At 40.8% G+C, this 11,892-nt stretch overlaps 1 protein-coding gene across 5 annotated transcripts in view; it reads right to left on the bottom strand.

Moving 5' to 3' along the window:
• The window catches only part of osbpl9 (oxysterol binding protein-like 9), a 31,063-nt gene extending 19,874 nt beyond the window's left edge, over positions 1–11,189 (bottom strand). For 2 of the 5 annotated variants that reach the window (XM_071487793.1, XM_071487792.1), the window contains exons 1-3: positions 11,040–11,189; positions 9,088–9,138; positions 5,418–5,496 (exon numbers count right to left, since the gene is read on the bottom strand). In XM_071487793.1, the coding sequence (XP_071343894.1) occupies positions 5,418–5,496; positions 9,088–9,138; positions 11,040–11,150 (241 nt within the window). In that variant the 5' untranslated portion in view covers positions 11,151–11,189. Of the gene's footprint in view, positions 1–5,417; positions 5,497–9,087; positions 9,139–9,256; positions 10,078–10,200; positions 10,222–10,281; positions 10,877–11,039 lie in introns of those variants that run through there. The other 3 variants (XM_071487794.1, XM_071487796.1, XM_071487795.1) reach the window with 3 other exon arrangements.
• Positions 11,190–11,892: the final 703 nt, after the last annotated feature.

Raw genomic sequence — 11,892 nt, forward strand, 5'->3', positions numbered from 1 at the left:
TTAAACATTGACTTGTCTTGATCGAGAGAAGGGGTGGAGGACAAGCCAAAGTTAGAAGCATGGACTAGGATTAGCGTAAGGTTTGCACCTATCTGATCACAGTGAGTGTTACTTAGAAGTTAGGAACTCTAAGACTTGTAATCATTAGGTGGCCTGTATTAAAAAAAAGACCCTGGAGGAATTGAGAAAGTTTTTCCAAGGGTTGAAGATCTAGAATATTTTATGTGTCACTCACTCCTTTTTCTCTACTGGGAGATAAGAAATGGGGAGATTTTCCTGGGTTGTGAGTTCACAGTGAATACGCTTTCCAGTCCTTTACAGTGAACAGGGTTTACGGGGCTTGTTACGTGTTGTTTTGCAGCAATTATGAGATTTAATAGAGAAGCAAAAGGGACAAAAGTCTAAAAGTCACAAAGTTTAAATTTCCTCCTATAACTCGGCACAAACCTGACATTAACAACACACTCTGTGGTTTATGATGCTGTTTCAACCCTGAGTGTAATAGTCTGACACGCAGGCTGCTAAGTAGTATCATAACAGAAGGTGTGTCGACTTAATCTTATTTACTGTAGGCTCTGGTGATTTTCTACTAGAGGAAAGCAGAGAGGCACAGTGAGGCTATTAGAAGAACAAGCACATACAGGAGGTACTGTATCTTGCACAATAAACTCCAACCAATTCACCGGCACATACGTTTCTAATAATTACAGACAGACTCTGACAGATGTTAGATGAAGATGCATGACAGATACAGACGTACAGAACACAAATAACCACATGGTTGCAAGCTGAAATGATGCCGCCAATTGAACCAGTGAGTTTACACATAAAGTGTCAATACAGAGCCAGTCAGGCAGTAGGGAACTGATACCAGACAAATACATTTGCTATTGAGGGCATCTATTGATGTAATTTTTTTCTCATTATTAATCCCTTTCACAAACACTGAAAAGCAAAGCAAACATGCTATGGGTAATATGATAGATATGATGTTAAAAAAAATCTACTATATAAGCCCCCAGAAACAAAAATGATCTGTGGGATGTACTAGATTGACAGTGTAGAAGTAAACAAAACATCATAAAGAGAACATTTGAAAGGTAGCCTAGAGTCACTTAGTGCTCTAAAAAAATCTAAGGTCTTCTTTTACTCAAAAACGTGACATACTTTAAACAAAACTGAAATGACGTTTTACAACCAGGATTACAGGAGTCTCACCGAATTGCAGTAATCAATTTGCTCCTCCTCTTTTTAGCCTTCACAAGTCTGTAAATACTTATGCCTGATGTCTGTGTGTTTGCCACTCATGGGGAAGTGACTAACTTCCATGTATGTTGATATCATATGCATTCTAACTATTTGATTGTCATAGTCATTTCATTTTTTTTTAAGTATTTTTAGCCATTTTGGCTTTTATTATATAGTTTAAACTGAGAAAAAAGAGCTGGCAGGAAATGAGAAGTGTTAAGTTGGACATCCAATGTCCTTGTATGGACTTGAACCAAGGATAATTATGTTGCATTTTAATAAATTTTACTTTTATTTATACTGTAACTACACTCTGAAAAATGCAATAGTATTACATATGCCAATATATTGGCATAATGCTGTTATCAGTTTATATCCACATGAAAAGTAACTTAATTATGGTCTAGCATCATTTTTAAGCAATTCTGTGATCAGTGTTTCTAAGAATATGTAATCTTCCTATGTCATAGCTGTCTTTTTAATTAACATGGACATGCCTTAAATCTTTGCTTGTTACTTGTTGGTACATCTTTAATTCTTCTTGTCTCTTTGGTAGGTTGTCATTCTGACAACCATCTTCTGCACCACATTTCCTGGTTCTATGTGCCTGCACATACTCTTCTGTCTCTAACTTACATCTGGCAGATTGTATTGGATATCATCTTGAGTATAGGAACTAAATCTACATTCATTTAGATACAGGAACTTATTATCACCTAGACTGCAGAAATTGCCATAATAGACAAGTAAACAAAGACAAATGATCCTAATATCTATTTACAGCATCTCCAGTTACCGCAGACACATCGACAAATTCCATGTCCACGCGAACAGACACAAAGCTAAAAAGCATCAGAGGTGTTTTCCTGACCAAAATGTTTTCCTCCCATCTCAGTCAGTCAGTCCAGGGTATCCATCTCAGAAATTTCCCTTTACCAAGCTCAGCCTCTCCCCATAATGCTGCTCCTCCTTTCTCCAAAAGGCCTCCGTCAATTATTCATCCCTCCCCTCTTTTTCCTATTTCTGCCATCTTTGGACAAGCTGATGAAATATTTCAGTACATGCTCCAGTGGGAGGACAGAGGGTCTGATGCTCTGGACTGCTACCTGTCAATACTGTGACATTGTAGCTACCCATATGCACTGTGAGAAAATGCACAAATTTCACAATGAATATAATCTCAAGTCAATTATGTAATGTTGCATTGGTGGGGAAACTAAGTATCTGTTCAATACTTTGCTCATTTAAACTATGATATAGCTCCAAGGTGTATGGCAAAATGTCAAATTAGCACACTGTATTACTTTGGATTGACTACGTCACGTGATATCTGCGCTTGGGAACATCTATCTAAATAAACAGGTCAAGATTGCAGCCCTGAAAGAACACAGTGACTTCGAGGTAAGAAAGGACCCCGGAGTGAGGAGCATGAGGGGGTCTCTCATCATGTTCTGATGCCCTGGGCAGGCTGGACACCCTCACAGAGAGGGAGGAGAAGACGAGAGATTGATAGCTACTGAAGATAAGAGGGGGTGGGTGAGAGCAGAGAGGGGGAAAGAGGAAAGGGGGAAGCTCTCAGGCATCTCTGATGCACCGCCGGGGGAGAGGGGCTGATGAATAATGGATGCTTCTCTAAATAGAAAGACAGTACAGAGCTACACTCCAGGCTAACACAGTGGCCGGCCCACTGGCCGGCTCAGAACTACGCTTCTACCTGTGAGCTGGACACCATTACACAAAAAACACTTTGGTAAAGAGTAGTGTATCAGCAGAAGTTTTGGTCATTAGAAATTTTAACTCTGGCAAATGGTACAAGTTCATCTTCTGTGCCTTTCTTTACCCCTCTTAATCTTGGCAGTGATGCTCTACCCATCACACAGTCCATACACACACATTCAGACAATGCTGTGAATCCTGGGAGACTGACTGCATAACATGCTGAGATCAGGATCGTTTTACAGCAACAGAGAAATCTCCTCCTGCTCAACATCCTGTGCATGTCTTGATATCCAAACTAACCGCTGATGTATCCAGACTCTCATGTTCAGCACATATTTAGTGCTAATTTTCTGCCCGTTTTTCCAGTGGGGTCACATGAGATTATACAGTGCTCCTCTCTGAATCCGGAGAGCAGATGTGTCTGTTGGTGAAGTTTCCTTGTTTTTTCTCTAACAAAAAGATGATTGTGAGGGTTACAAAGTGATGCACAGGTTTAGAATGCCCTGTGCAAGGATATGCTGTTTTCGAAGATAATGATTCCCACACTGCTGATTTAACTGACCTCAACATAGTAGGTATTTGCTTGTCATTGGTCAAAAAAAAAAATTCAACTTCAAATCTCAAACTTTTCAAATTCTAATATCTTGTAATATTGCGTTGTCTGTGTTGCCTTTTTATGCAAGACCCTGCCAGAAATTAATTTCAATCTTTGACCGCATTAATGAAGGTTTTTGAATAAAGCTCTCAAATTTGGGCTCACTGAATTCAAATAGCATTTGCATACATTGCTGATGTTCTCCTGCTCTCTCACTGATGTAGAAGCGTCTCAGAGTCAGGTAATTCTGATAATATCCTACAATTGAAAGTACAAAATTAAGCAAATGCGCCTACAGCTGATGCCAAAAACTCATATTTACTCGACCACTACTACTTATTAAGAGTAAATTAAAATAATGACATTCCAGCTATCATTGACTGATGAACACATCACTATGAAAATGTGCATATAATTATCACCTTCCTGAGGAAAAAAAACAGATTAAAAAAAAAAACAAAAAAAAAGATTACATCATTGTTTAGCCAAACCAGCAAAACCAGTGAAGAACAGGACAAGCAGAAGTAACAACAAACATCCTTTTCTACATAAACAAACGTAGTCTGTACAAACATTTGACTAATATGTGACAATGCACACACTCTTCCTTTTTTAGTAATTCTTCACAGCTGACAGCCACTTAACAGTCCACTGCAGACCTGTCTGAACTGTCCTTGAACCTTGATAACAAACCAATTCTCCGGTGTGTTACAGAACGTACTGCTCTACCCTGACTTTACATCCCAGAAGACAAACAAACAACGCCTCCTCTCGATCCTTTCGCCTTGAACTTGCATGCATGCGGATGAGACGTGCACGATTTTCTCCTTACCCTTGCGTTTGTAGAACCACAGCATACAGCTTCGGAACACAGACATGGGAGAGGGCATGGAGGAAGTGTGTGGGGTGGGGGGCCCATGGACTGTGGCTGGTGACCCTTAAGAAGGAGGTGAAGGGAGGGTGCTGGTGGTGAAGTGTGAGGTGTCTGGTGTTGTCAAAATGGATACAAACGGACAGATGGGAGGACAGAGATGAAGGAAAGGTGGATGAGGTTAGTTCAAGACCTGATGAAGTGATAAGAATAAAAAAAAGATGTCTGCGTTGTACTGGACTGGACAGCTCACTGTCAAAAAGGAGGGAAGGGTTGGCAGGACGGGAGGGGGACGATGCTGTAGCTGAGAGCCAATCCTGTCCCTATGGAGTGACTGGTTGTTAGAGAGCGAGCGGCGGCAGCGGTGTACCGAAGGGCGAACAGCGGCAGCAACCAGAAGAGACCTGAGCTCAGCTTCCAGCTCAGCAGTATTCCCTTATTATTCCCAAAGGCTCAACTGCACACAAGCAGCAATCTTCCTCCTCAGCCACAGTCGGGCGGGCAGAAGGAAAAAAAAGCCTTACTTGCTCCTTCTGTTCCAGAGGATTCTGGCTTGCAGCGGAACAATTCTTGTTTATCTACAGAAATACATGTCAGTCCAACTTCGCAGAGCTTGGAGAGGTTCCAGTGGAAGGGAGAAGAGGCTCAGATGCACACGGCATGCTTTGACATTGTGTAGATGCCTGTGTGCATCTATTTCCTGGCATTAGAGCAGACCACTCCAAGTCTTTAAAAGGTGGGGAGGGTAAGAGGAGAGAGTGAGAGAGAGTGAGAGTGAGAGTGAGAGTGAGAGTGAGAGTGAGAGTGAGAGTGAGAGAGAGAGAGAGAGAGAGAGAGAGAGAGAGAGAGAGAGAGAGAGAGAGAGAGAGAGCAAATGAACAGCAGGGATGGATGCAAAGAGATGACAGAAAGCCAGTGATGGCAACACAGAGACGAAGGGGGAGAGGCATGAAGAGAACAAAATTAAAAAGGGGGGCATCTCACCTTGGAAATGGAAAGTCTTCTGGTCCACAGTGATGGTGAATGTGCTGTCGTCCTCGTCATCAATGCCGATCACAGCTCCCTAGGCAAAGGAGAGAGAGAGAGAGAGAGAGGGAGGAAAAAAAGCAGGCAGTCAGACAGTGGGACACGTCATACTCTACTTTCCATTTCTATCCTCATGCCCTCCACATGTTTCTGCAGCCCCATGATTGAGTCTCTTTTGTAATTTACCCCTGGTCCATCTCAGCACCTTACTCTCTCTCCTTCAAAAGCTCCATCTCCTTTTTGCTTTATCTCTTTCCTCACAATTACTCTGTTCCTCTCTCACACACACACAAACACACACACACGTATACGAGTGCAGTCTTTTGGAACATGGCAGAGAAGAGGGGAGGGGAGGAGGAGGAGGTGGGATTTGGGAGAGTGAAGGAGGAGAAAGGCAGGGAAGGGTGGAGAGAAACAGACACCAGGGACCAGCAGCTAGCAGCCAACTGCAGAGAAATGGCCTGCTGGCTAGCTGGGACATTAGCTCCTAGCAACAGAAACAGGGCGTGTGACTCAGAGCTTCCTTATACACCAAACCTACAAATAACAAAAAGTAACGACTATATGTGGATAAAATAACTTTAACAGCTGTAAATATTATGCAGTGCAATAAAAAAAACTCTCCATAAATACAGTCTTCCAATCACATTATGTTCTAACTTTTTTGGGGGGATTTTGAAATAGATTTTGACAGACAGTTGCACCACATGACACAACAACAATAACAAGCAAGGCGTGGTGTTTGTCACTCTTAAAGTCCAAGGAGAATAGTCAGTGACTTCGAAAAACCCAAGGGAATAGTAACAAAAGGTCATGTATGTACAGTATCTTGTGATGTTTTGTAGTAAAGAGGCAACACAAAATTCAATTGGGGTATTCTCAAAAATGACCCTGGGCTTGGTTTTTCTCTGAACCTCCAAAGCTATCTTACAGGATTGTCCCTAATATTAGAGACAAGTTGGTTTAAAGTTAGGAGGGGGACAATGAAAGGTTGACTAAAAGATGATGAATGTATGAATGAATCACAAAACACTGCCTCCTATAGTTCTTTTTGCAAAAGGACTTTCAGATATAAAAGACGGCAATGATTTCAAAGAAATTAACTATCATTGTTACGCGACTCTCTTTGTAAAAGTTTCAACAATGGATGTACAAAGAGACATCTCAAGTACTGAGTAAAGTAACATAATGATAGTCTTTTGATTATGGAAGGAGTAGAATACACTGAACAGTCTGTCACAGGTGGTGTTAAGGAGAGAAAGGGAAACCTGCTGGATTTTCAGATTTAATATCCAGGTGCATTAAGAAACAGATTACAAACCTTCTCAATAACCATTGATGGGTGTAACTGATGATGGGCATGCATTACACTAAACTATCTGATTTGTAAAGTCTTTATTTTTTGCGTTACTGTTGTCATTTTGTGATGCAATCAAATGTTAAATTCCTGTGCATTTTGTCTATGAAGTAAAACAGGTGTAATAAGCTTTTTTAAAAAAAAAAAATATCACAGGTTTGATTTAAGATTTGGCAATAGTGATGCCAGTCAGTTTTCTAAACCGCTAATATGACCAACAGTTTTCCTTGCGCTGCCTAAAAGTGCCTGAATAATGTTCAACATGTTTTTTATACAGTGTCACCAAAAACTGACACACAATGTCAATGATTTATTGAAGGGCTGTTGTAGTAGACTGCCCTTTTTTGTACAGATTTTTTGGACATGTGAGAAGGGGCAGAAGTGAATTACGTGACTCAATGAAAAAACTTTGATGCCTTGTGGCACTTGAAAGTAATCCAATAAAAACCAATTTAAGACTACATTAGAGGTTATGGCTATTCTGTTATTTCAAACCAGACCGGGCATGCCTGGTTCAGCAGGACCACAGATAGAGCCTGTGGGAAAAATCTGTAAATTACTTAAACTGACACAAGTCAGGGTTTGGAACAATATATGACACATGGATCAGTGTTTGCTACAAGCAATTTTAAAAAAACAAAAGCGAACTGAAAACAGACTATGAAAAGGTTATTCATTCTTTCAAAGGCATAAAATTAATATTTAGTGTTTTTTTCATCTGTAGAGATTGTTCACATTAAAGTTGATCAGTATCAAAAATACAAATCCAAAACATCCAGAGTTACAGATTTCTGATTCATCTTTCAGCTCCATGATGCATGTCATGTATTTACTGTATTGCAATAAACCGTGTCATGTTGATCCAGCCCTAATGGAAACCTTTGGCCCATGACTAAATGTCGATAAACAATGCTGGATCCTCTTTTCAGGTACTTTTGGGACATACTTCCTCCTTTCAGTTTAATCAAGGTGCTTGACAATGCCTTTTGTACAGAAGTAGTTGTCACATGTGTTTCTGTTAAAACTCATGAGAAACTTTTCTGCCTTGATTTTATAACTGACCATCTGACAACTAACACAAGAGAAAGTCAAGATGTGGCTGACAAGGTTAGGCTGGGCAGCAGGTTCAGGTTCTGGCACGTGAATGAGCCCATGGGGTTGGGGTGGAGGGTGGGGGAGGTTATAGAAGTTAACAATTGGGAATTTGAACAAGAACAACCCCTACTTCACCTTACCCAAAAAAGTGGAGGACAGGCTAAATGGTCAGGTAAGCCGTTAAGAGGCACCATATTGACATTTCATTCAAAAACAAGAAGTACAGACAACTTAACACACTACTTAACACACGCTACACTCTGTGATGACATGCACAGTTGTTGTAATGTTAAGATTTAAAGTAAACACACTGGGCAGGGAGAGACCAGCTATTTGTTCTGATTTCTGCACACAGCTATGAGATATGCTGAGTGATATCTACTAGCTCGGAGAGTAGAAGGGAACAAGAGTGGCTTTCAAATCCTCAAAGCAGCCCTAACTGCAGCAACACGCTGACTCACCTCACAACTGCCTCAATAAGGAAGGAACAACAAATGATATTCTGAGTGTTTTATAATAGGTCAACTTATGCCAATGTATGTAATCCTACCCTATACGTCCGGCCGTCTGTTGGCTTCTCTGAGAGCAAATACCCTGCATTTTCAGACGATGAGAGCTCTTTCTTTCAGTCATTATGTCGGACCAGTCTCTTGAAAATCTAATTGCATTAGGAATCTTCCCTTCCTCTCCTTATAAGAGATAATAAAACAGATGCTGTAGTAGAACAACTGCTGCCATCTAGTGGATATTATCCAGTACTGAAAACACATTGTAGGGACAAACACATTCACTGGGAAAGCTAAACCAGCGCAGCAATAGAGGTTTGACTATGAAAGCAGCAAACCTGTTTAACTACACCAACAAAGGCAGGAAATGAGTATAGCTGTTATCTTCCTATACACAAGACATTCTCTTTCAATGGTAAATCAAGAGAATGCTATGTTTAGTCCAACAGCCTCTTTGTGGTTCAGAAGGACTGCAGTGACAAAGAAAATCTTGTCAAAAAGTTATACATGGTCATGTGTTGTACTACACTCAGGATAACCATGCCCTAAATATGTGGGAGCTCTTCCAAATAACTGGTAACGCAGGCAAGCAACTCAGCCGAGTATGCAGAGTATGCATTTCATTTATCAAAGTCAACTGTCAGGACGGCGCTGATCCTGAGAGTCTTACCCTGAGTCGCACACAGCCTCTTCTGGAACCTCGCATCATCTTGTCCTTTGACTGTAAACCAACAACAGAACATACAAGGGATTAAGACAGGCAGAATACACCACGCAGGACTGGGTACTAAACACTATGAAAATAATGCAGTAGATGGGGCGAGGAGAAATTATTTTACCAGGCCTTTTCCACTGAGGATATTTTGATATGTCACAGCGGAAAAAAAGCACAGCTGTCACTAATAAAATGAATGATGGCTGAATTCCCACTTAGGCCCCACTGGCACACCGTCACCTGGTTTATACATGAATAGAACAGAGCCATCACTAATGTTATTAGTAACACCTGTGCTTCTTCTACTACGACAAGCCAAAAGGTCTGCCGTGGGAGAGGATCCAACAGACACCACGCACATCTGTAGCTTGAAGCTGTTTTTTGTTAAGTTAGGAACATTTAACAAAAATCAGTCTGTAGAGATTGTATAACAGGCCCTCTCCATATTATACACAAGGCTAATTGCAAAATAATCAATTGTGCATATTCAGGTTGTCTTCTCTGTCCTAACGGTATTAATATCAATGAGCAATTTCATCCGACTGTATTCCAAAAGTCTTTGCTCGGAGTTGGAGTTAAGAGAAAACTTTTCCCTTTAACCCATGTTTTGTATTTGGCCATAGCAGAGTTTTGAAATATCATATATAAGTCTGACTCAAGGTACAATTTACTGTTGCCGCATTGTAATTCACTGAAATTGAAATTCAGTTTTCCTCCTGTTAATCTGATTCAAATGGAAATTTACACACATTTTCTTACATGTGAGAGGGCAACAACTACAACAGTTATTTTTCATTGTCAATTAATCTGCTGATTATTTTCTCTTTTAACCTTATTGTCTACAAAATGGCAGAGAACAGTTAATAATGCACAACACGAGATCCTAAAACAGAAAACGGCATATTCAAATTGTTGCCTCCAGAAGGATGTTCGCCCAACTTTTGCCACATTTAACTGTGTACTAGTAAAAGTTAATCATAATAGGAGAGAGGAAAAGCAACAAATCTTCACATTTGAGAAGCTAAAACCAGAAAATGCCTGGCATTTTTACATGGAAAATTACTCAACTGATTAATTGATAATCAATATAGTTGCTGACCCCCTCTCAATCCACTTATCACCGCATAGTTTCAGCTCTCGATCAGATACCGTATGAACCCGCAGCTGGACTCCAACTGGTTCGGCTTTGATTGGACAGTCTGCATCTACCAGTCTGTGGCTCTCTCCTCTGAGATGTGCAGTAACCTGCGGTGCTTCAGTCACGGCTCAGGCTAGTGTCCGACACACTTTAGAGTTACTGAAGAACTACGACAGAATACTGCACGAGTGAAAAAAGACAGCGCTCTCACGGCTCAGTCAACTTGTGCTCACTGACAGCAGCACCGAGTTTCTTGAACGCTTTACTCTCAACATGACTAAAAACAGTAACATTACAGTGAACCTGACATCTAACCAACGAGCAGCCACTTCGTCTCCTCCCGCGGTGGCTTGTTAGCTATCTAGCTAGTGAACCGGCGAGTGTCCGGCTCCCATTTGACCAAATGTCACCTCACCGACATGGATAATTACGCATCTCTTTCGCCTATTGCTGTTGATTATTCACGATAATGTTTTGACGCGTTTGTGTGTTTCTGCTTTTAGCTTAGCAAAGCTAGCCGCAATAGCGGAAGTGTGAAGACAACGGCGAGACTTGATTTGTCAGTTGGTGTTGGGGGACCGTTGCTACTGGTCAACGGCCGGATCTGTCACCAGGGAGACTCGCCTCTCTGTGCCAGTTGAGACTCCCAACTCCTGACAAACACAAGGCCCTTCTCCCACTCGGGTTTGACAACCAGCGGCAACTTAAACTCTGTGTAACCGATTCAGCGTTTCAATTTAGCGACTACAAACCGTGGGAATGAACGTACCGTGTAGTATGACAGCAAGCCGGCATTGTAGTCCAGAACAAACCAACGATACTGCCAACCTTTCATGACGTTAGTCCACTTGCTTAGCGGCCCCTCCATGATGGACGCCATCTTTACAATAGGCTACGGTTGGGGAGGAGTCGGATATGGTGTGGGCAGGCGTCAGAACTGGGATGCTGCTGATGAGGAGGATGGTGGTAGTGATGATAGTAATGCACCCCATGTTACCCTGTGTATGAATTCAGTCGAAGAAAATTAATCAGATTCTTTACTTGTGGAAAAGTAGATTTACCCCACTAAAATACAAATGAAATTCCTGCATTTAATATAAAAAAAAAAAATACTCATGTCAATGTTATACTCTAGTATTATTGGATCATCATTATTGGTGCATAAACAAATAAGCAGTACTTGTATGTTGTAGTTGGCCAGGGTGCGTACCTAAGTATACACTTCATTTACACTTTCTAAACTCAATCTGTTATAATAATACATCATATTTTATTGACTCATGTACAACATGTTTTGTATTTGAATTCTTACTAGTAAAGCTACAGCTGCTACAGCTGTGAATAAAATGTAGTGGGTGGAGGAAAAGAAAAAGTACAATATTTCCCTCTGAAATGTGGTGGTGTAGAAGTGTAAAGTAGCATCAAATGGAAATATTTAAGTACAAGTACCTCAGAAATGTACTTAAGAACAATAACTGAGAAAATTGACTTTATGGAAATTACTTTCTACCACTAGATGTACGAACCAGTGATCAGACAAAACAAATAAAACAAATTTGAATATGTCTTGAGCTCTGGTAAATTATGATGAGCATTTTCATATTCTTGTCTCTTTGATGGAT

Source organism: Trachinotus anak, unplaced genomic scaffold (genome assembly GCF_046630095.1).
Source record: "Trachinotus anak isolate AG129_WGS33_773 ecotype Australia unplaced genomic scaffold, CSIRO_AGI_Tana_v1 ptg000010l, whole genome shotgun sequence".
NCBI lineage: Eukaryota > Metazoa > Chordata > Actinopteri > Carangiformes > Carangidae > Trachinotus > Trachinotus anak.